The 26,235-nt window shown below is 44.5% G+C and overlaps 1 protein-coding gene across 6 annotated transcripts in view; it reads left to right on the top strand.

Annotated features, from left to right (window-relative positions):
• PRDM16 (PR/SET domain 16) overlaps positions 1-26,235 on the top strand; it is a 1,086,739-nt gene that overhangs the window by 961,069 nt on the left and 99,435 nt on the right. For 5 of the 6 annotated variants that reach the window (XM_085609172.1, XM_085609165.1, XM_085609160.1 and 2 more), the window contains exon 4: positions 2,854-2,988. In XM_085609172.1, coding sequence (XP_085465298.1) covers positions 2,854-2,988 — 135 coding nt within the window. Of the gene's footprint in view, positions 1-2,853; positions 2,989-22,177; positions 22,432-26,235 lie in introns of those variants that run through there. The other variant, XM_085609180.1, reaches the window with a different exon arrangement.

Below are 26,235 nucleotides of genomic sequence, written 5' to 3'. Positions count from 1 at the left end.
TCTTTACAGCACAGACACATATGATGTAATGTGGGATTGGATGACGAGGTGTAACCTTGCACTCCAGTGTAATGCTTTATAAAAACAAGAAGCTCCCTCATAACAGGAATTTCCAACTCAAAACATAGCAGCCCAACTGATGAAAGCAAGACAATCCCTCACGACGTCATCATCCAGCGCTGTGTTTAGAACATAAACCTCTTCTCTTTGAAAACTTAAAATACAGAGTCCATGAGGACGTTTTGGAGGAAAAGTAGGACTTTAGTGATTAATAAAACAAGTTTGGCTAACACTGGCATTTAAAATTGTATAAATCCTTGCCGGAAAAGTGTTGTTTTGTTTCCATATATTGATACAAGCTCGTTGAAGAATAAGTGTTGGATGGGGCCATGGGCTGACATGAATATTTCACAAGGGTTTGGATTTTTCTTTCAGTGTAAGATACAAATTAAAGATATTGAAACTTTGGATAAACACGTTTATTTTGCCACAAATGCAGTTGCCATTTTGTCTGGGCACAATAGCTTACATTTACTTGCTAAGATTCTTCTGGAGAGTAAGTGAAAAGGCCTGCTCCTCGTGAGTGACAGCAGGCATAGCCAATTATGCGGCTCATACAGTGTACTACAAAAAAACGGATTGGTGTACCTTATTAATGACAAGCGCCGAATAAGCTATTTTGGAACCAACATTTCATTTCACATAAGTCCAAAAACGGTAGCCATATTGGAAGAATTACCCATGAAAGAAAACAGTACTGCTTCTGAACCAATAATCACAAATGTCTTTGCAACTAGCCACTATGTTGAGCAAGATCAGAAAATTGCATTTTGCATTTTGTGCATCAGTTAACTCACATAATGATTTTGAGCATGAACAAGATATCCCGCATATGTTCAATATGCATTTAACACATGCATCTGCCGGTCAGGGCAATACGTTTTAAACTAAAATCTTAGAATGGACAACCCAGTTTGGGAACCAGCGTAGTGAATTATGATTTCATGGAATACCATAAAGGGACCTGCCTAGCTGATCAAAGCTGCAAGCTTTATGAACCCATAAACTTCACATCTAACTTCCACATTTTTTCCTCCATCCCTAAGCTAAGCGCTGCATCCCTGAACATTATAACCGCAATTTGGTAGCATCATGCACAACATGGAAGCACTTACCACATAGGATCAAAACAAAGAAAAACCCCTTCCAACCCCCACACCGTACGTGGCATAGCATGCTACCCATGTAGACAAACGCTTCAGTGCCCAAAAATGAGGTACTAAGCACTATATAAATGTTACGATACAACACAGCATAAAAGATGCACTTGTGGGCATGCCGGCAGAAAGGCAAGTGCAGATTCTAGCACAGCCTTCATTTGTGAGGCGATGAGCTGAAGTCTATGCGTCTGGTTTAGATATTGAAGAACGGGTTACTCCATCACAATGGTGACGGATATCAGGCACGCAACGCCCATTGGGCTCAAAGGGCTTCAGGCCCTCCCCCGTCATGTGTGGCGGCCCTGGCTTTGACAGCTTCCCGGGCACACACACAGCCGCACCCGAGTACTTCACAGGTCTTTAAACGACCATTTGCTTGTTAATGAGGCTTTGTTCTTTTTCACCCCCTCTTAGAGTCCCTTCATCTCCACTCTGCCTATGGCTGGAAGAATTGGCCCCACCCCCCGAATTTCCCCCCTCCCCCATCAAAACTTGGCTCTAGTTGCGCCTCTGGCGGATATCCTGTCCCCTCAAATATAAATCCCATAGGATATAATAGACTTGATATTTCATTGGATGGGATATCTGTCACTGTTGTGATGGGGTAACCAGTCCGCCAAGATCTAGATCAGGCCCAATGTCAAGCACAGTTTTTCCTCACCTCAGGCAGTCCTGAACAGGCGCAGGGCTGCCACAGGGTAAGTCACGGTGCAGGCAACGATCATACATGCACCTTGCCTGTATTGCAGAGCCCGCCACCCCACCCCAACACACATGCAAAGCATGCGTGCTGAAATGCAGATTTGCATTCCTACCGCCAAGGCAATGGTGGAAATGTGAACATCTGCACTGACGTGCAGAGGCCATTTCAATCCCTATATATGTCAGTACACACCTGTTGGTGATGATGTGGCCCAGCCCTCCATCTCCATGTGCATGTGACATACAAGAGCGAATGCAGAGCAGTGAGTGTGAGCGTGCTACTTTGTTACGCGTTAACAGCTGCAGCACCAACTCTTGCAGACTGACACACACCTTGCCCACAGGTCCTGATGGTGAATCAGGATCTATGGGCTCTGAAACTGTGAGTGTGCTCTTGCAGTTGGCTCTCGCAGATGTGCACAGCTGTTTTTGTGAATTGAGCTCTTAGTTTTTAATGCCACAAAGATCTCTTGTACGAAAGTCATAAGCCCTTCCTTGGAGATGCAGTATAAATAATATGTTTGTCAAGTTATTTGGTTTTAAAAAAATAGTTGTTACTGTGGTTAAAAAGCCAGCCTCCTTAGGCCCGGCCTAGAGACCGCTTTAGCTATCTTTCCAGCCCATTGTTTTCCCAACCAATTATAATAGAATAATATGGATATGTACATAACAGGTGCTTTCTGTCATCCCTCCTCATCCATTCGTCTGTTCGTGTGTCATCCAGACCTATTGGCTTTATGATTCCTTATTTTGAGATTCATTTTATCCAAAGACTAGATATATATATCAGTTGACATACTGTTAATTAATAAATACATTTTAATAAAAAAGGCTGTGAGAAATATGTGTATACACAAGAGCACTTTGGCAGTTGTTGAGCACTAACTTGAAGCTAAAGATGGTGACCAGAGTGTGTTTTTCCTCTCTGCAGATTTCTGGTGAATTAGAAAATGATAAATTTGGCGTGGACGCTAACCACACGGGGAACGCAAACTGGCTCAAGTATATCCGCGTCTCTTGCTCGGGAAATGAACAAAACCTAGTGATCTGTGAAATCAACGGCCAGGTAGGTCATGCTGAGAACTATGCAAAACTCAAGTATGAAACAGGTAGAATGTAAGTATATGAACTTGAGGGTGCCCTTATCAGTTCCCCTGGACTGATCATTGATGTCCAAAGGAAATGCTGCATTTGGCCGGTGGCATTTTAGTAGTAAATGCATATTTAGTAGTAAGCCCAGTGTTAGTATTATTTGGTAGTAATGCAAGTAGAAGTACTATAAGTACCAGTATAGTTAATATTTTATTGTCATTAATCGTATCATCGTTAGTAGTATTAGTAACAGTAGAAGTAATGGAAGTTGTAGTATTCAGTAGCATTTATAGTTGGAGCACTAGGACTGCTGGCAGTAACATCGATAAAGCAGCAATCAGCATTATTGATATTATTAATAGTAGTATTAGAACCAGTACTAATATTGGATACCAGTAATAGTAGCAGTTTCCTCATAAATACCTTTGTTCTTCCTACTAATATTATTATTTATGATGTTGATGATGGTGTTTATTACTATTATTGTTGTTTTTATTATTATTGGTGTTATTATTAGTAGTACTAATATTAGTGTAGTACTATTGAACATTGCTTCTAGCATCAGTAATTTATTTGTATTTGTATATGTGTTATTGATAGTAATGGTGTAGCAGCAGTATTAATCGTGGTAGTAATATTGACTTTAAAATTAATACTAATACAACTACTGCTAGTAATTCTATTACTACTACTACTACTACTACTAATAATAATAATAATAATAATAAAAATAATATTATAAGTGCAAAATTTAAAAACAGGATTGGCTGCAACTTCATTGGGATTACAGTTCTAATCTGGAAACTGTGATGTTGCAGCGGACAAGGGTGATTTTACAAGGGCGGATCATTAAGATTTCTTTTTAATCATATAAACCATTCATGAAGTGGGGGGATTCAGAAATATGCTGTTTCAATGTTCTGAAAATGTGGGCAGGGAGGGGAGAGATATTTTGCTCTTGTGTTTCTATTTCGTGTTGGTGAGTTCATCCCATGGAGCAATTTGAAAGTTCGGTTCATGAAGCAATGTGCGTTTTTACAAATTTATTGAGTGAAGCTGTTGTGCTAAACTTGGGTGTTTTTTGCAGTTTGCCGTGAAAAATCTATCCCCGGTGTTATTGATGGGAAACAACCTTTACAACGCAGTCATTACATCGCACTACCTTTACATAGCAGTTATTACATTCAACATCCTTTACATCGCATGTCATTACAATGCAGCCAGTACATCGTATGTCTCTACAACACATGACATTACAACGCATGTCACTACAACGCAGGCATTACATCGCAAGTCATTACAATGCATACCATTACAACGCATAGTACCCTTACACTATCCAACACTTCCCCTACTGTTGCACTCACTGGAGTTAGAATAGTAATTTTTACCCCTACACTATCCAACACTTACCCTACTGTTGCACTCACTGGAGTTAGAATAGTAATTATTACCCCTATACTATCCAACAATTACCTTAAATGCGATGTAATGGTATGCATTGTAATGGTATGCGTTGTGAAGGTATAATGCGATGTAATGGAATTCATTGTAAAGGTAGTTTCTGAAAATGCGATGTTAAGGCATGCGATGTAAAAGAATGCATTGTAAAGAATGTTGTGATGTAAAAACTGTGTTGTAAAGGCATGCATTGTAAATGTATGCGTTGTAACATCATACATTCATTATTGATCATACCTCTTTCATTGAGTGCGCACCAGGGGTATGGAAACATAGAAGACAGGCAGCTCTGTTAGCAAGATATATGTTCATAGATTGTACTAAGGGACTATGCAAAGATGAATAAACTTTGTATTTCATTTCTCTGATCGGGATAGAGACACTTATACTGGTGCTCACTTCTTATTAGAAGTAAAAAATGAGCCTTATGCCCAAACGCTTACATCCATCATGCGTAGGATTCATATTCCAGTCTTTGTAACAATTGTGCTAAAAACATCTCATCTTTTTCAGATAGTTACTTTAAAAAAAAAACTTTTTAGTATAACAATGCATTCATGCAAATTCATTCTCTTCATTATTACGCATCAATGAATACTTTTAACTTATTTGCTATTCTAATCAACACATGTTTCGCTTCACTCTTCTTCAGGGCATGCATAACTATAACACATTTGTCATTAATTGCATTATTGTTCCATAATTCGTTTCACAATATTAGCATCAGTAATCAAGGTTCCACTTCTTAAGCTTCTTCTGTATTTAAGGAGACCTTCAAAATATGTTCCATACATTTTTTAATTGATTTAAAGACACCCATCCGTGGTACGACAAATAGGAGAGGAATGTTCTGGAAGGTTCCCTGGTGCGGCCCATTGAGGTTTGAATCTCCCTTGTGTTACATGCTCCACCATTTTGCCAGCCCTGTGTCTCCTTATTTAGCACCATAATTGCAATGACTGTGGAATATCAATCACATACATGAATGACGAAAAAACTTTCAATTTGTGCAAATGATAAAAGTTGAAAAATGTTAGTTATTTCTGCATGTCCATATATATATATATATATATTTTTTTGTGCAATATAATAATTGCTCAGTAGAAGGGAAATTGCCTTACATTATTGGCAATGGTCATTTGAACTTCTTTACTAAAAAAAAGCTTTGATTGAACAGCGTCATTTAAAGTTAAAAAGGACAATAATGACAAATTGGAAGTCACTTGGTATACTGCTGATAACTAAATAGGTTTGGGAATTTACATTATTCAGAGTCCACAGCACTTAGTATATGATCAACTCATTAGAGCACACTAGCTAGGTATTGGTTAGAGTAGAATTGGATCCGTCCACTTAGAAAAACCTGTGCCAGTATTTATTCGATCGCGTGTGGAATGACCGTGCTCATTATTTTGCCACAAAAAGGTAATTCTTCAAGAAGGAGTATTAAATAGCACATCAACACAGTTACGTTGTGTACCTCTATTCAAGGAGTGACTTTTTAGCAGAAAGCATTGCTGGTGTGTTAAAAGATCTTAGATATTTCATATTCCCAGCAATTTTCTGAAACTCGTAATATTTATGAATTTAAAAACTGTTCTCTGTTTGAGTGTATCTAGCCATCTTTAGTGCTGCCATCGGCCATTTAGTTGGTGTTGGCTTGTGCTTTTTAAGGTCACCTTAACATAACATAAAAACCTTACCAGCTGGAAAGATCCAAACGTGAATGAATTCATTTTTCATAAGCTCACAAGGCTGCTTGTTTCCTGAACTAGCGGCAAAAGCAGATGTATGCCAGAGGTTATCTAACTTTGGTAGAAAAAAGAAGTTTAAACACTATTTGACAACTCTGAATACACTTTAGACCAGGGGGAGGATCAGTCACTCACTGTGTAGCAGCACCACTGACCTTTTGAAAGCCATGGCCTTATGGGAAAGCTGAATTACTTATAAGCAATATTGTGAATGGCACACAATATAGTGACTCCTGTCTCCATTGCCCATTCTTATAGGCGTGTATACACTATACACAGTTATAGATGATTATCTGGTACGCAATCTACCCATGTGGTATGTTTTTTTTAGGTAGACATAGTAGATGGGGCCAGGCATCTTAGAATGGCAACACTGCAAGAGTAGAAGGCCCTACCTCTGAAACCTACTGTGCAGGAAGCAAGTTCTGTTCCACTACATATTGCTGCCATGTTGGGAAGTTGGAATAGATTCATTTTCTATTCCAACTCCAGTGTGTGCAACAGTAGGGAAGGAGATGGAGTTAAATCCAACACCTTCTACCCACTGCTGCACACCTTTTGCGTTGCAACGACATGCGATGTAAAGGCATGCGTTGTAACAGTTTTGTTGTAAAGGCTGTCTCCCCCCGGGCAGGCTTTAGGAATTTCGGATGCCTTGTTTCAGAGGGGTGCACTGAACTTTTTTTTTATTGCTTTATTACTTTTTTTTCAAATCCCAGGCTGCCATCTCCTGTTCATTATCTTCAGTGTACCCGTAAATATTTTACACCCTTAGACACCCTCCTTTTTGCTTCTCCCTTCAACTTTCCTTCTCCATTACAACCTTCCCGCTTCTTACACACCTCCTGTGGCATCCAATTCGGAACAAAGGACCAGGAAGGGCACCACATTTGATGTGGCCCAGGGCTCCACCTGAGCAAAGGCCGGGGCTGTGTTTGACCATTAGTGGGAAGATGACTGTGTTTCATCCATCCCTCCATGAAACAAACATACCCCAACAGAATGCACCCAGACACATTCCAAAAATCCGAGCAGCGTTTCCTACAGGATCCCTTTTGACCAGTGGTCCTCGCGGTACAAATGAGAAAGGCAGCCTTTTGTGGTGACTGTAAAAATCCTCCTGGGAGGAGATGAAGGGAAGCCCGAGGGAGCCTGCGGGTTTTAGGTTCACATTCGGCATGCAGATTTGGGTCGGAGGTCACAACCCAATCAACACTTGTGATTGGAATGTCCACCTTTGGGTCTGGCCATTTGCTGACAAGGAGCAATTTGCAGTGACCGAGTGGGGTTTCTCCCACTGGCCCCGCCGCCGCTGGTGTCCACGGGAGGGATTCTTCCAAATCCCTAAAGTGCTGGGAATTGCCTGGCCCAGAGACCTCTCTGCTGATGGGAGAACAGGGAATAAGACGCTGGCAACAACCACGGAACCTAGAATCTGGAATGAAAACACAAGGCTGGAAATGAATGGGCATCTTTATTGCGGCTCTCCTCCAGTCAGGAAACAGTGGACAGTTATGTGCCGCGCTGACAGTGATGGATGGGGTCTCTGCCCAGGAAGCTGTGAAATACGTTTGGCCTTTGTGTGAAAACAGCCACGCTGGTTCCTGTGCAACAATGACTGTAATGAGGGTGGCACCCCAAAATGCACTGCTCGAAATCACTAATGTTTTCTTGAAGGATGTGCGTCCGCTAGGTATTGTGTCAGCTACACATGGGCGGTGTTTATGTTTGATAACCTCTTAGCAGCTGATGGCTTGAGTCCTCTTTCGGCTTCCAGGACGTGTCGCCGTTTACCTGTGGTCTCTGTTTCACTGGAGAGATGCGCAGTGCATTTTTAATAAACGGGATAAGTGCATCACCAAGGTGGGGGCAGGCGGTGCATGTGGGAAAACAGCGTTTACAACGCAGACAGAACTACGCAGTGGCATTACAACGCAGGCACTACGACGAATGCGTCCTTACCATGCGTTCCATTACAACACAAGTCATTACAACGACTTGCTTTTGGGAACGCATTGTTTTGGTTTTAAATCCAACGCCTTCCCTACTGTTGCACAGACGGAGTTGGAATAGTAAAATATCCTAATCCAAAGTCCGGCGCTTCCCTAAGGCAAGTTGTTGTAATGACTTGCGTTGTAATGGAACGCGTGGTAATGATGCGTTCGGTGACTTGCGTTGTAATGGAACGCGCGGTAATGATGCGTTCGGTGTATTGCCCGCATTGTAAAGGCATGTGTTGTAAAAGCATGCATGAATACGTCATACATCCGGTGCATGTGTGCACAACCTCATAAGGTCCAGGCAAGGGCTAGAAATCATGGGTAGAGATTGATGTTTCTTGACATGACGAGGCTGCGAGTGCCCTTTCAAGCTCATTACCCTGAAGCTCTCAGCTTGGGGTGCTTGTGCAGCCCCTCATGGGCACGCCCTGTGATTCGAAGCACACACGCACCCACCCACATCTCCAAGCTCTTGACACTGAATCAAACGGGAGGTCAGAATGGCGCTGATACCTTCTCCTTTTACCAAACATTAAACATGTCATAAAGTGATGGTATTGTCAAATGATAAAACCATGTTATCCCGCCTCAATCCACATGTGAATTGGAAGCAGAAACGTCTCTTTTGATAGGAATGGCATAAAGCATACAGGTACGGCCAATCGGAATGCTGTTCTTTTAGCGATCACCAACTGTTTATTCAGGCTTCCATTTTGGACATACTAGAAGGCACCCTCTCCCATTAAATGTTCTCTAGTTGGCATCCACTTTACCACAGGGAGAAACCCCTTGAATGCACAATAGTTCTGAGCATAGAGATACTCAATACTTTCTTACCTGTATCTTCTAGTTGGGTATTCCTAGTGGCAGATTGAACTTCTCCTTATTTTGTACTAGTGCAGTTTAGTGTAAAGACAGCTTGTCGCAGTGTGCTCCTTACATATGATATAAGGGCCAGGCAGATAGCAGGCCACAGCAAACTCTCGGTGGGACACAGCATGCACATTAAATATGGGGGTGCACTGATTGGTCATCCTATCCCTCTGCGCTCAAAGTAATGGCGTCCCAACGCTCAAACACCAGTACTTTCTTAGATGCAAAGATCTACTAGGCACCATACCAAGGTACTTAGTAAAGATGATAGACCTGAGTAATCTGTAAAAGGCCTTTGTAGAAGGGCCAGAACCTGTCTTCAAGTGAAGCAGAACAGAGTTGCAGAGGGTTCAAGCTTGAGCATGGAAAGAAATTCCACTGAACACTATTCATTTACCCTGATGGGTGAATTTGAGATTCAGGCTTGCTGACCGTAGGCATTAAATGAGCAGACGGAGCAGAACAACTTGGGGTTTGACGTCCAAATGTGTTTTCCATTTGTAAAGTCACCAGTGGGAATAACTGTAGGCTTCTTGAGAGCAAATCTCATAACTGCGATGTACTTTACTAATCGAACATTATGAGACACAAATGGATTTGGGACTATCAATATCTATATTGTATCTCCTTGCAACTGTTAAGGAAAATGGGTCAAGAAAGTGGGAATACCTTCCCTTGCAACTCACAAGGATATGTATCAGTTTTTCACATCCATTACAGCTGTCACATATCAGTGATGGTAAAAGACACACAGATGATGGACCGAAAGCAGAGCAAATCAAACATTCACCCCCAGTCAAGAGATCTGGGTTAAATCCATCGTTCTTTTGTTCACCATGTCACCTCAGTTTGGACCCGGCCATATGCAAATCAGTCTTGACCCTGTTCCTCATGGGAACAGTCCAGCCCCAACTGCCAAGCCAGGTCCTCACTGGACCGGAAACAAGCATCCTGGGACTGGTTTTGGGGCATCACCCCTCAGCAGCCAGGCTAGCTTGAATCCAGTGACACAGTGAGCCCGAGACCCATGTCTGGGCATACCCGGTGCACTTAGGGCGAGAAAGCAAAAGGCACACAGATGATGGATGGAATGCAGAGCAAATCAAACATTCACCCCCAGTCAAGAGATATGGGTTAAATCCATCGTTCTTTTGCTCACCACGCCACCCCAGTTTGGACCCTGTCATATGCACATCAGTCATGACACTGTCCCTCATGGGAACAGTCCAGGCCGAACTGCCAAGCTAGGTCTTCCCTGGACCAGAAACAAGCATCAGTGATGAGACACCGACAGTCCAAAAGAAGTGGTAACCCATAGCAAAGTGGAAGCTGTTCATGAGAATGATTATGAATGTGGGATACAGGCATCAGGGGAAACAGACAGCAGTCCAGTGGAACCAGACATGCTCTTGATATATTCCTTCCCATCCTGGAAATGTTTTCATAATATTGTGGCTCGTGTCCCTTTAAGGGACTGTGGCATCAATACTGGCCTTCATTGAATTCCAAGAGGGTCTACTGTCCTTCACAGACCTCCATTACTGTATTTATAGACATTGTGAAGGATTTGTTGATGGTATCTTACCTCATCAACCTACATGAGACAGTATTCTATTATAGCCTTAGAGCCCGACGTAGCGGGCTCTACCGGCTATTAAAAGCCCGATCCAATGTTAAAGGCCCGAGCCAAAGGCAAAAGGCCTTTAACAAGGGAGCAGGCCTTTAATGGCTTGTAGATCCCGCTACAGAGGGCTCTAAGGCTATTAAAACGTTCTGCCCAAAGAGTGCAGAATATTCTACTTTGTGAAACAAAGATCTCATGGAGCCTGAGGGGGTTCAAATCCCCTTGGGCTCCATGAGGCCTTTTGTTCACAACAACAGCTATGAACAAACATTGGAATGTTGATGTTCCGGGCTTCTAACAGCCATTAGAAACCTAGAGCACTCCTTTGTCTTCAATGGAGCGCTCTACATTCCAACGTTCTAATAATGATTTGCAACAAAGGTTTTACAGTGTGACAGATGAACACATCCACAGCAGCATCAAAAATCGGATTGTATCCCATCATAGTGAAAAAACAGCCACTGCTTTGGGGCCTGATCCTTTATATAACGGACCCCTAGGGAGATGTCCTGGCATCTATACATTTTGATTTTTGGAGGTAATGCAGTTTTCAACATTGTGATGGCTAGGAGGATTCTGCAGGACACCGGTTGAAGGGCCTGCCCCTGCCCCTTTCTGTACCCTCCGCCTCCCTCCCCCGCTCCACTCCCGATTAGTCACAGAAGATGAAAATCACTTTTATCAATTCAGTTCATTTTGAAGATGATGCTCCAGTGAGCGTCAACCCACGTTTTCACACTTCATACCTAGGTTAGCCTGGTCTGTAGTGTCACACTGAATGGAGGGGTGGCAGTGTCCACTGTGAATGAGATGCAAGAATGGAATGTCAGAAAAGAACCCTTCCCAATTTAAATGACACACAATGTGATATACTCTCTTGCTTTACCATTAGTTTCTAAATCCCAGCTTACAATAGAGGAAGTCATGTATGTAACTAAAGGTTTGTCAAAAGATGTTATCTTCTCCTGCGAGTGGAGCTAAACCATTTCCCAAGTTGTTGTAAAGACAGTTCCTTCACATGTATTAGCAGGAGGAAACATCAAATACCACGACTGCCGAATAATTTTATTTTTTTTAGAGTTTTATATAGCGCAAACTTGACCCGAACTGGGTATCAGAGCACTTTACATTGCACCAGTTGCATTACAAGAGGACACATTCTTTTTTTGGTTTTTTTTGTTAGGCACAGGGAGATTAAGTGATTTGCCCAGAATCACAGGATGTTCAACGTCATTGCCAAGGCTCGAACCCAGTTCCCCGGATTCGAGGTCGGCCGCCCTAGCCGTTAGGCCAACTCCTCTCCCCAACTCCTCTCCTCTCTGCCTTTGCAACACGGGCAGAACAACAAATGCATTTGAACCACGCATTCCATTTACAACACAACTACATGCGTTGGGTAAAGCAGAGTTTTGTCTTTAAAGTCAAATGCTTTACCTACTGTTGGGGGGACTGGAGTTGGAATAGTAAATGATATTATTCCAAAGTCCGGCGCCCCCCCCAAGGCAAGTTGTTGTAAAGACTTGCGTTGTTAATGGATTGCGTGGTTCAGATGCATCGAAGTTTTTTTATATGTAGCGCAAACTAGACCCAAAGGTATCAGAGCGCTTTACATGAGCACCAATTGCGTTACAGACGAACACATTCATTTTGTTAGGCACGGGGAGATTAAGTGATTTGCCCAGAATCAAAGGATGTTGAGCATTCCTGCCGAGACTCAAACCCGGTTCCCCAGCCTCAAGGTCAACCGCTCTAGCCACCAGGCTACATCCTCTCCCCAACGCATTTGTTGTTCCACCCGCGTTATTAAGAAACGCGTGGGAAAGGAACGCGTGGTTATGTCATACAACCATTAGCAGGGGAAAAGGAGCACCATGGTCAAGTATGTCTATATTCCTGACAGCTCTTTGTTTTATTAGAGAGTAATCATATACTATCCTTATTTTAATGATCTGTATCATGTTTCCCTTTTGGACAACACCTACCGCGGTTCATGCTCATTTGGTCATGGCAAGTTTGGCCCTTATCATAACCACCACTTGTTAATTTGTACCTGATATCCACTTTATTACTTTTTCCTATCAAGGACTATTCCTCATAGAACTTTGGTTGAGCAATTACAGTTTTAGTGTGCTGTGGAGTACAGTGAGAAAGAAATCTGACGTGTACTTCTCACCAGCTAAAGAGCCCCTGCAATTTCGTCATATATCGGAATTGAACCTGAATTATGTAAAATATTTGATATTCCAAAACCCTTAATTTTGCTAATTTTCCATTTTTGACACACACATCCCTAATTTTAGAAGAAGCTATAATAAATTAATGCCTCTAATTCGTATAAATTATCTTTCGAACTTTTCAAATTAGATGAGCTAGCACTTTTCTAGCCCATTGCTATCAAAATTTGGGAAACATTCAGCATTTTTTAAATAATTTTTCTTAAGTTTGTTGGTTCAGCCATAGTAAAAAATGATGTGCTTGGCCACAGCACTGATAATTACTTTTAGTTTTTGTTACATATTTCACAATATAATTCAAGACATTTTGCAGTACATGGAAAGTGCCGTCCCAATTTGCAAGGTCACTTCATGCCATGGAACACAAGTTCATCACCTCCTAATTTAGAAAAGAACCACACAGTGACGGGGCAGTGGTGGCCATTAATACTGCAGAGTTACCCCCCAGCGGATGCCATGTTCTGCCAGCTGCGTTTGCATGAACACCAAGCAGAACCAATTCTGGCAAGGCACTATCCAATAAACAGTTGTTGTGTTTGCTGTGTTCGCCCCAAGTGGCCAAGGGTATGCCCAGACGTGGGCCCCTTGCTCACTGTGACACTAGGTTCGAGCTATCCTGGCTGATGAGGGGTGATACCCTGAAGTCCCCGAGGTCCCAGGATGCTTGTTTCCAGTCCAGGGAGGACCTGCCATAGCAGTTTGGTTTGTACTGTTCCCATGAAGAGCAGGGTCAAGACTGATTTGCATATGGCTAGGTCCAAACTGGGGTGGCGTGGTGAGCAAAAGAACGACGGATTAAACCCAGATCTCTTGACTGGGTGTGAGTGGTTGAAACGTTTCAGCACTTCATCCATCATCTTGTTGTGCTTACTATCCCAGTGATACCATGAGCAGATCCATGCTGCTGGCTCCTTGCATGCCCGGTGAAGCCCTAGGTCTCCTGCGGCGTTGTTGTTTATGTGCTGCAGTGCAGATATCCGTCACTGTTTTGTGTACTTATTGCAGTACAGATATCGCCATTACAGTGAATTCCCAATTTCCGGGGATATTGGTAACTGTATGAGTCCCATTAGGAACGTTCCCATACGCATGGGAAAATCCTTGGTTTCCACATGATCTTTTGAGTATGTATTATAAGGGTGAGGAAACTGTAGGATTCCTCCTCGCTCTCTGGCTGACGGTCACACTTATTCATGTAACTTGTTGACTTCGTAGAATTCACCCCACTATTGACTTGCTAAGAAATTCCCTAAGGCCCTCAAAAAGGTGGCCCTTGGTGCATGCCATGGTGATGAATATTATCAATGATTCTGTTAGCCTCTAGAACTACCAAACTGTGTTTCCTCTTTGCACCTGTATGGGTGAATCCTAGTAATTCCCTGACTAACAGGCAGGGAAGCAAGTGTGTCTGTCAGCTAAAGCTGCAGGATTGACTGCGACCACTTGGCATCCCTCATGCCTGGCCACCATGGACGGAATCTGCTTGCAATTACGACCTGCTGATACAACATAGACATGGTGGCCCAGCCCCAAGCCATAAAATATCCACCAGGGAGAGCCAGTAGAAGTTCCACCCCATCTGCCTTTAATTCAGTGGTCAAGCAAGAAGAGCTGAAAGGCTACTCCATTTTAAACGTGTGATTTAGGCAAAGAGTTCACTGGTTATCTTCAATGTTTCCTTGCAGGACATCCTGTCATGTGACAAAGTATATTTTCTCAGAGTTCATTTCTAAGTAGCTATTACATGCTGTTGGAAGGAACTAAACAGTAGCGGCCACTCTCTTACCAAAGTGAAGGGGGTATGAAGGTACGGAGGGTAGGGAAGGGGGTGGTTTCGGTGACAAAATATAAAACAAAAAAAAAGTATCTGAACGCCCCCAACGCCGGCATGGGCCACTGCATCGCGCTCTTCCTGCATCTGAGCACAGGCTCTAAGACTGCACTGCGGCCAATCATAACGCTGCATGAAAGCAACATCAGGATTGGCCCGATCGCTGGCAACTTTCTCTCCCAGGCAGTCTGGGAGCCTGTGCCTGCTCTCTCCTGCCCCAGCAACACAGCTTGGGCTGTAGAGAGCTCCACTGCACATGAGGGTTTGGCCAGCCTGAGACAGCCGGCCAAACCCTCCTTTGCAGTGAAGGGAGTGCACTGCCCCTCCCCCACCAGCAGTGTCTTCCCCTGGACCCGCCCCCAAGGCTCGTCAGAGTCCTGGGGTTTGGTCCAGGTGATTAAAATAAATCGATAATTAAACAGGTTTAAAACCCCTATTATTATCATTTTATTTTTAAGGTGGTGGCGGGGGCGGTGCTCCTCCACTCGAATGAAGGGGCCGCCGCTGGAACGAAACCCCATTCTTGTCAGACATTAAGAAAGGCATCTCTTAAATGCTCAAACTGAAGATACTCTTAATTGAAACTGATTGAATTAATGTCAAACTGGCTTCATATGTAAATGTAAGTTTGCCAGCGGAATAGAGATATTGCATCGCAGATGGCTACAACTTGAAGATGTTCAGATAGAGTAAAGTACAGTTACCAGTGAGTTTAACAGCAGTTACGCACAGTTATAATATTCATTTATATTTACAAGATAGTCACATGACAATCGTGTGCCTTTTTATTTCTTATAAAGAAAGTCTTCCTTAGTATGTAGTTACATTGTGATCAGGAATGGGGAAAGCAGTATTGTAATCTAACTAAACCTAATTTTGAGGCTGGATTGTAATCGGAATGAAAATGAAAGTAATGTCACAGACGTGACTGTTGTTTTGAATGTAATTGAAATTCAGTAAAAAAAGACCAACAGCAGAAACTGAGTCTATTTCAAGAAGTCATTATATGAAACCTGAAAGGAGGAGGATTCACACCATTTTTGTATCACAACATTTCTTAAAGTGTTAAACTATAATGTTGATACCCTGATGCAGGCTAGAAGACACTCGAGGTAAAGGGGAAACATGTTACTTACTTACACTGCAAAATCTCTTCACAGCCACAATAGCTACATGTTTCAATGATAACATGTAACATTTTGGGTTTCTTACACTATATGGAGTAAATCACACAATTCTTTATGCACCAAATTTATAGGGCCTAATTTAGATCTTGGCAGACGGGTTAAGCTGTCACAACGGTGACAGATATCCCGTCTGCCAAAATATAAACCCCGTTATATGCTATTGGAGTTATATTTCGTCAGGCGGGATATGCGTCACCGGAGTGACCCGTCCAGCGAGATCTAAATCAGGCGCACAGCTATGAGTAGTTCCAACCCTCCTCAACCCTGGGTGTGGTCTCTTGCAATACTTTCCCCACTCTTTCAAATGAAAAGCATTGACAATAACTTTTTAATTATATTATTTTATGTTATCCCTGATGAATTGTTTACCAATAATGCTCTAAAAACTATTAACCCCTTCGGTGCCACGCCCTTTCCCCCTCCTGTGCCGGGCGTTTCCCACGCGGGTGGGTTTCATGACGAGATAGTCTCGTCATGGGCACAGCGCGACCGTGCTCCATGACGAGACTATCCCGTCATGGGCACAGAAGAGGTTAAAGAGATAACAATCCTAATTTAGCACCTCAAGAGTTAGTTTTTTTTAGATACAATAATAATAATCATCATTGGCAAAATTATTATTATTATCAGTAGTGGTAGTATTGTTATAACTAACCCTGGGCGTAGTTCGCGAAGTAGCACTACACGAAGCTACGCAAAGTACACTTCGCACTACGCGAGCTACGCGTAGCACTTCGCGAACTGCGTAGTACCCTGTTCGCACTGTGCAAGATGTCGTTTTCAATCATTGCACAGTGCGGACAAGCAACCGGCACTGTGCAATGATTGAAAACGGCATCTTGCACAGTGCGAGCTGTAGTTTTCTGCTGCTCGAGTAGATTTTTACTCGAGCAGCAGCTTTCTCAACGCGGACTGGTAGTTTCTCATTGCGGGCGGTCGCGATCATACGCGACCACTCGCAATGAGAAACATGACCTCCTCGCGTTGAGAATCTCGCCGGGAGGTTTATTTTCCACGCTCGCGATTGCCAACTTGATGTTGCTGATCGCGAATGAGGAAAAAGTCTCGCCGGGATGTCATTTTGCTTGCTCGCGGTCGCCAACTTGACGTTGAGGACCGCGAGCAAGCAAAAAATGACCGCTGCACTACGCAACACTATGCTACGCATGTTTGCACTGTGCTACGTGCAATTCACGTAGTGCGAAGTAGCGCAAACTACGCGAGCATAGCATAGTGCTTTGCCCAGGCTTAGTTATAACTATTGTTATCATTAATGTGGTTTTTATCATTATTATTATTATGGATGTTACTTGGATAGCACGTGCTACATGGAGCATGATCTCTTTCCACTCAAATAAAAGTTTTTATTAATTCTGAACTCAATTGTTAAGTCTATTGACCATGGGAGGATGAAAGGCGGAGTCAGAATTACCAACAGTGTAAACTTTAATTAAAGTTTAACCCGTTCCGTCATGTTATGTAAATTGTTTTTACTTAACGATATCACAGATACTTTGGTTATCAGCTAATAAAAATAGGATAAAGCTCAAAGTCAGAAATAACCCTTTTATGACTATTAGGTAAATTATGTAGGTCAAGCAAAATGCAAGTTTGAGGTGAACCCTGTAAGAGAGTGGTGGAGCCAGTCAGGGCCTCCAGCAACAGGCCACACAAGAGGCCGCCCATCAGTTCTAATTCACGTGTAGCCTTATTGCTAAATTACTACTTGGTGAACATTGTGCCTCACAACTGTCTGCCTGTGTAATTATTACAATGCAAATACAGGCCAGCCACAGAAACAGAGCTGTCTGTTTTATCTAGTGCTGGAGGACACAGCTTTTGTGTTGGCTAAATACACAGCAACCATTAGCATCTGAATGGGCAATTACATGAAATGCGTGGCACGGGTTTTCCTTTATTAGGTGAAAGATGATGAATGTTTTATGAAGATGACATGGCCCATCCTGACACAAGCACTGCCCTCTCTCGCGCGTTTATTAAAACGAGCTCAGCAAACAAGCTGGATAGCCCAGCTTTCCAAGCACGGGCCCACTGGAGCCTCCCCGGTCTTGTCCTGCTTGAGCACATGACAAATGAACCGTTTACTGCAGGTGAAAGGGAGAGGATTCGGGATTCTTTCGAAAGGCCATTTATCATTTAATAATTAGGGAATACCCTGCCATGCGGCGGCTCGCGCTCACACGGTGACGCCACCCTGCAAATAACGCAGTCAGGCACGACAGACTAGCCTGTGACGTAATCACCTGGGGGACGCACAATGACGTGCACCACGCAGACCGTGCACTCTGGGCGCGAGGGAATATCATCTGATGTAATAATGACCTATGCACGCACGACAACGTGCACCTCTCAGATCATGCAGTCGGGCATGAAGGAATACCCTGTGGACTGTAACCATTTGTGGGCACACGTGACGTGCGTATTGCACATCGTGCACCCCGGGCACGAAGGAATACCTTGTGATGTAATGGTCTGTGCCCTCACGGTGATGACGTGTACCTAGCAGATCAGGCAGGCTGGCACGGGGGAATATCATGTGACGTGTTAAGGAGGCCTGGTGACGTGCACCTTGCAGTCCGAGCATGAGGGGAAATCTTGTGAAGAAATAATGACCTCTAAAGGAACGGTGCAATACACACTGCCGAACGTGCAGTGAGAACAAGAGGGTATTTATACCCTGCGGTCAGCGGCGTAGTTTACGTTGGTGCAGCATGTGCAGTGCACTGTAGTCCAGAGACCTGACAAGCCCATTTAACCCCGATTATGAAACCGGGAACGCGGGAATATCCTGTTACGCAATTACTTGTGCTCACACGGTGAAATACACCCCGGACCCGAGGGAGTCATTTTTGATGTAATCATATGATGACCTGTGTACGCATGGTGGAGTGCACTTTGCACACTATGCTCCCAGGGCACGAGGGAATGCCCTGGGGTTTAATGACTTGAAGACACACGGCGTGCGCATTGCGCATCATGCACAACGGGGACGAGGGTTTACAATGTGATCTAATTGCCTGTGCACGCAAAGTGAAGCGCGCTTAGTGCACCTTGCAGATCACGCATCCCGCGCACGAAGGAGTACCTTGGGGTGCAATCACCTGTGCACCACGTTGGTGTGTACTTTGCACAACAGAATAGTCTGTGGTGTAATCAGCTGTGCATGTATGTTGACGCGCACCTGGCAGATCTTGCACTCTGGGCACGAGAGACTACCCTGTGGTGTAATAACCTGTGCACGCACGCCGACGTGCACCTTACTGATCATGCCCTCTGTGCGCGATACTCTGTGGACGGTGCAATCACCTGTGCACGAACGTCGACGTGCACCTTACAGGTCATGCTCTCTGGACTCAAGAGAATACATACCCTGTGGTGCATTCACCTGTGCACGCACGTCGACGTGCACCTTGCAGATCTTGCTCCCTGGTCACCAGATTATACTGTTGTGCAATCACATGTCCACCCCAGGTGAAAAGCATCTTGCAGATCATGTGCACCAAGCACGCAAGATGCACATTAGACAAGTCGTCATGTATGACATTTGAAGGCTGAAGAATCCCAGTACAAGAGAGACTTGGAACTCAGCTGCGTTCGCGTCAGTTGTTGAAATAGGCCTGATAAAAATGTATAATAAAATGATGTTATGATTCACTTCAGGTGCATCCAGAAATATGATCATTATAGAGCCCGAACTCTCCCATAACTTATTGGAGCGCTTTACATGAGCACCAGTTACATTAGACAAGGGCACATTCATTTTTGCAGACACAGGGAGATTAAGCGATTTGCCCAGAATCACATGATGCTGAGCCAACGCCGAGACTCGAACCTGGTTCCCCAGTACAGAAGCCTGCAGCTCTAGTCGTTATGCCACATCCTCTGCCCAAGTGTACAAGAACACACGGAACACTTGAAATCCGGTTTAAGAGACGGGAAATAACAGAGAAACGCGTGCTGTCCAGGCCGCTTGTTAATTCACATAGGGTTTCTGGAGAGTAGAGGGGAACAAGGGCAAAACCCATACCACCCCCCCCCCATACCACCCTCTCCACCCTTGCTCTCCCCCAAGCACACGCCGTCATATTGCTGGTGTGACTCAGGCGCCCGCGGCATGTCGTAGAGTACCTGTGTGGAGGACATGGGAGTTGGTGGTTTCTGGGAAGGCTGGAGGGAGGGGGCACACAGGTTAGAACTGTTCAGCGTGACTGTATATCAAGAACAATAACATTTTCTCCGGAAAAAAAACTAGAGTTATGCGGCACTCAGTGAGAGAGCAGCCACGCAGAAATATATAATAACTATTGATTACAATTATTGCATCCCCGAGACGTATTGGCTTTTCAGCGTAACTTATCTTTTTATGGTAAAACGTGTCCGGAAACATTTCCCCGGCGCAAGCACAGAGATTTTAATGGCGATTCGGCAATAACTCATTGCAGGTTCACCCTGAGAGGACCAGGGGTCGGCTTCTGTGGGCTGGGAATGCTGGTCACCTCTGGAGTCCCCGCCCCTCCCCCACCTTCCCCGAAGGCGTGCTGGTAGACATCGCACGGCCCGCCCCCTTTTATGAGCTGTAGCGCCTAGGGCAGAGGTGGCGGGTTTATTCCCCGGCCCCTCTGACAATTGTACAGTAAGTACACGAAGTAAAACAACTTTTTTTTTAAAACGCATCGATAAAGCCAGAAGTCGCCATGTCTTGGCACCTGCACACCAAAATGGCAAATTCTTGCATTTCATTTTATTGCAAAGCAAACATCCTGCCTCTAGTGCGTAATGGGAAAAAACGGCTTGGCGATAACAGGGTTCGTAAAGTGCGTAAATGTGTCACAGGCATAAATCTCCCCGGCAGGTGAAGATGCGGCAAGAGGGAAAAGTCGATGAGCGCGGTGAAATAAATAAGTGGAATAATAAATATGTGACGTTAAGAAAACAGTATGGACACTCGAGTATATACTACATCCTTAAAAACATATAATGTCAACACAAAACCTGGTTATTCCTCTCACACAGGGCACTGCAGAATTTAAAGATATGTCTCTGCGAGCTTCCTTTGCCGTCTCTCGCCACACAGACAAACACATTGCTATGTTATGTTACGTTAGGTTACGTTATGTTACACTATGACGACGTTGTGTCAGGCTATCCTATGTTATTTTGTTACGCTACATTACGTTATACCATGTTAGGTATGTTGCTATACTATGTTATATTACGTTATGACACATTAAGTTATGCTATCCTACGTTGTGTTACTTTAGGTTAAGTTGCGTTATGTTACGTCACATTGCTATGTTACGTCATGACATTATACGTTATGCGATCCTATGTCACGTTCCTTTACGTTACGTTACACTCCCACTCGTGTATGCTAACATGTTTGTGTGAGATTTGAGTGACCGTTTGTACTGGTTCCTCACTCTGGGAGCAGTAAAGTACATTTTACAAAACTATATGCACTCCTTACCACGCCGTGTCAGACTCGTCAATAAGAGGTGCCTTATGATATACGTTACTGTGTACCTTTTCATGGCAATCTTCTGCAAAAGCGTATATTTTGTAAACATGTATGCGTGTCCGTGGTGTAGTATACGCCAAAAGGTCAAATAATTGACGAACGCTCAGCAAAAAAAATAATAAATTGCGTAACATAATCCGCGAGCGTAATCGCCTCCGTGCGCTCCGGAATCTTTAAAATGCGTATGTGGCATGAACGGGGCCGCGTTTGTCTTACCTACAAATAATAACGTCTGAGCACAAAATTAGCGTCCATGGCCAGACAGGTCCGCTCTTCTGGTGTAACAGCGTGCAATTTAGGAGATCGGTTATGGATAAAAAAAAATCTAAAATGATTTTAGTGTTTCAAACGCGTGTTTTGTGTAAGGTTTCCAGCTTGGAGGCTAAGTGCGCGCTTTAACGACCGGGCACTCTTAACGATTTGTAAAATAAACACGCAGTACAGGAGGCAGCGAGACAGCTGAAAACTTGGAGAGCAGATTGTGCGAACAAACAAACTTCCCTTTTCCTCCTGAATGGCAGGCAGGGTCGGGGCGGCCTCTGACAGACACAGAATGCAGGGAGGGGTCTCCGGGGGGAGAGATCGGAGCTCACGGATGAGATTAGGGGGAGTGTCTGCGCCGGGGATCTCCGAGGGCCACTCAGAGAGCAGAGCATCCAGTGAGTGCAGCGGCCCCACCTCGCCGGGGATGTGCCGAGAGGGGAGGATGCGGCGCTAGCAGGACAGTGCGTGTGGCATCAGCGCAGGCCCGGAGCCCGCACACTCGCCGGCGCGCACCACACACTGCCGGCCGCGCAATCCGGGAAGGAAGGATGGTGTTTGCCGTCAACTCCACAGAACCCGCCACAGCCAGCTGGGAAGCCGTGGACTTGTCTCAAATTTCCGAGCTGGTGCGCCTCACACAAAGGAAAAAGGTTATACTTTTTAAATCATTATTAATATCCCCGCGTATTCCCCCTAATGCATGTTCCGCTGCCCTATTATTTCATTGTCACCGGTTGATTTCTGCTTTCTATCCAGTTTACGATAAGGGACTTAATCTGTGTGTAGAATCCGTCCGTCGAGCCCGGCGTGCTTGAGATGTATTTTGTGCAACTTAACTTTATACAATCAGTTAGTGTGCGCGTTGTTCTTTGAAGACTGTTGGTGGGAGAGAGTTTTATGCTTCATCGGAAGCCTCAGGTTCCGCGCACCATTGAAGGCTCCCGTTCACTTGTCCAAGGCTGCCCTCTAGCGGCTGAACTTGGAACTTTGTGCAACAGATAGCCTTTGTGCTAAACCGGCCGGGCAGACATTGTGTGGCACCGAAAGCTTGCACATGTACTTACTGACAGTCCAAACCGAATTAATGAACTTGAATGTATCACGGCAACTCCGCGTCCCTTTCACGCGCAGGAAACGTCCCGCCTGGCCCTACAAATCTACCAATTTCTAAAAACAAAGCGCAAAATACAACATAGCACAACTAAGGGCAATTGCGTTTGATGGGGCCATGGACGTCCAGCAACGACGTTGCTGTTAGCTGTACGAGGCATTGCCCTGTTTTGTAAAGTGCGATAACAAAAAATAATTAAGACACAGCGCTAAAAAAACAGTTCTTGCTTCCGGAAACATACGAAGTGTGCCCTCGTGGGCACGTGCTACTTTGTGTCTGACCCCACAGTGTGGAATGCATGTTTAACTATTTCGCGTGTCTGGTGGACGGACCCCTTTGGACTTTAAGGTGCTCGAAATGTCTAGATTCCTTTATAGAGTCTCGAAAGTGTGCCAGACATATACATTGAAATACTAGGACGCAAAATGTTTCGCCCAGGATCACAAAGTTTGGTCATGCGGGGAAGCCAGGGATGAATTTGTAGGACGGCCGGTTTGGCAGTAGACACTGTCGTAACCTTGAACCTAAAGAAACATATCAGCAGATACATTATACATGTTAATTAGTTTACTTTTGCCAGGCGCATCTGTTGTAGACGGAAGTTCCTCAGTGAGGATTTTGATTATAATAAGCTAAGAATAATGACATTAGTACCAGTAATTACACAAGAAGAACGCCGATAATGTTCTTCTATGCATACACAAACATGAATATAGAAAGAAACAGAATGAGAGAGTGTTGAGGACACGAAGCGCATTATACAAAGCACTTATGTAGGCGCTAAACATGTGCATATACACATATACTTATGCACATGTGCATCACGTTATATTACATCCTATTTTAACACATAATATTTTGTTACAAATAACTCCTGGGCCGTGCGCGAGGCCGGCTTGTAATAAGAGGCTTTCTGTTGCCTTGTGGTACTCGGAACACCAAGTCACAGTAGTGTTGTTAGCTCGTCTGCGGCGATCGCTGCCTCGCCGGTGACCCTCGACGCTAGCTCTCCCTTAGACTCGCGGACTGTCCTGGTTAATCCGTCCGTCCATTCGCCCCGCCGCTGTGCCTTTTCCAAGCAGGCACGGCACCCGAGTGAAATAACGCCGGCCCCGGCGCAGTGTCTCGGCTCGAGAAGGCGAGCTGGCCGGAGCCCAGACCTGATGTGACCTCCCTGGCAGGGAGCGGATCCCCAGCTCCCCAAGGCGGAGGCTGCTGCTGTTCACGCCGATCAATAGACGATGGACGTCGGTAGGGCGCCACAGCCCCGGACAAGGCGGCGAGGGGCTGCGTGCTCGCGGTGGCCGATCGCTGCCACCATGCATTACAGGCTCAGCGCTGGGATTCAAGGGTGGCCTTTCCCTGCCACACATACAACGTGTAAATTCGCATAGGATTTTTGTAAACCGCTCAGATACCCGCTGCAGTGTTGGTCTGATGAAAAAAAACATTCATAAGTCAGACTTTATGGCACTGGCAATACTATTTCAGTGTCAAGCGAGACCGGACCTTTACATTGTATACGTTTCAAACATTAGTGGATTATTGGTGGGGGGGGGGGGGCAGTTTGGCGTTCGGCTCGGAGCAGTCTGCCTCCTGACTAGTAATTGTGCAATTACTAAATTAAGCTTAACACAAACCATGTTGGTGCACGGCTGATCAGCCGTGCGGTTTGAACCCTTGACTTCTAGTCGTTACACCGGGGGTGATAGTTCATACGCCGCGAGTCCGGCGTTACAAGGGTGCCCAGTGGGTGGCACTATTAATATGTTTATGTATATTAGTATGCGTTTGTACCCCGACTCTCCTTCCCAAACACACCACATACAATCTGGCAACGAAGTAGCGTTGTTTAAAGCAAACAGTCACCGTCTTTATAGCGCCCACCAGAGCATAAATTGTCTATCGGCGCTTGAACTCAGCACGCGTTTCATCGACCTTTGAGGGATGAAAGGCTGAGCTTGTTTGGATGTGAAGCAGCCACCTAAAGATCTTAGTGCGCAAAGCTGCCTGCGGCAGTGGGTCCTTTCTAGTAAGAAACAGTCGCTGCTAGTCCAAGCAATACCTCATACCACCCAATCCTCTAAGTCCCCCCCCCCAAATACAAGGACCACTTTACAGAAAAAGTTAAATGCAAATGAGTTGGCGCTGTTTGTCTCCACTAAAATGTTTTTTCAAATGCCACAACCGCTGTCAGTGCTTTCAAACAGCTCCGACGCACATTTATTATTCCACGGAAAGTAACAACATTGTGATATTTTGCCGGACATTGTAAAGAACTGCACACATTGTTATCACAATGTAAACACACACGTGCTGTTCCAGCATGCCCTTCATAGTGCAGTCCCTCGACAAAATAATAAAAAATAATAATGGCAGTGAATTTTACAGTTAACTGCCCCGGTAAAATACGGATGGATATTTCCCCCTCGCACCCACCTCTGCCTCCCCTCAAACACACTTCTGAAAAACGCTGCTCCCCCCTCTGTGTGTTGTGTCGAACTGGGGATAGTTAAATCAATAAATGAAATACGGGGCATTTGTTAAAAGCTTTGTAGGTGGAAATCCGCGTAGCTCTGACTCTCAGCGCAGCTAGAGGAAAAAGCCTTCCACGTTTAGAAACAGGGCTTCGTGGAACACGCGCTCTGTGGCATGTTGGGGCTGCCCTAGTATGGCGTAAAGCGCCCCGAAACCGCGAGCGCATAACAGCGCTTTATTTTGTTAAAAAAAAATTATTCTAGTGATTGTTTGAAGCTGTTTTTTGGAGGTCGAATGCCTAGATTTACAGAATGGTTAGCTCGGATATGGTAGGCCAAGCCGAAGCACCCAGAGCGACAACCCTAACTGACAAGTACATCTGGTGACTTGTTGTGTGCCTTGTGATGCTGTATAGCGCAGTGACACCCCTAGCTGATGATACCGCTATATTTAAAATATGTAAATAAAAATAAAAAATAACTCATGGCGTCTGGGCATCAATAAAACGTACCCATGTGTACAGGTCAAAATCGAGAATGGGAAAAAGACGACTTAAATAAGTGTGCCACGGCTGTACCTTCGGAATGTAACATCTGTGAAATAAAAGAAACACACCGAGCAATTACATGTTCCACTATCGCCTGTGTGCATGATGTACAAAAGCACGACCGTAAATTTAAAATGCTCTGGAAAGACCAGTCGGAAACAGAAAAAAGTAAATATATAGATTTATTTATCGCGTTCATCAGCATCTCTTAAAAGGTAAACTCAACATTATGGCGATTAGCATGGCTTCTCCTATTAGGGCTGAACGTCTACGTACGCGCCTCTTCTCTCATTACCTGAAAATAATTGTCAGTGCGCA

The sequence above is a fragment of the Triturus cristatus genome, chromosome 1_2 (genome assembly GCF_964204655.1).
Source record: "Triturus cristatus chromosome 1_2, aTriCri1.1, whole genome shotgun sequence".
Classification (NCBI taxonomy): Eukaryota; Metazoa; Chordata; class Amphibia; order Caudata; family Salamandridae; genus Triturus; species Triturus cristatus.
The sequence above is the reverse complement of the archived record's forward strand: the minus strand, read 5'-3'. Positions and strand labels throughout refer to the sequence as shown.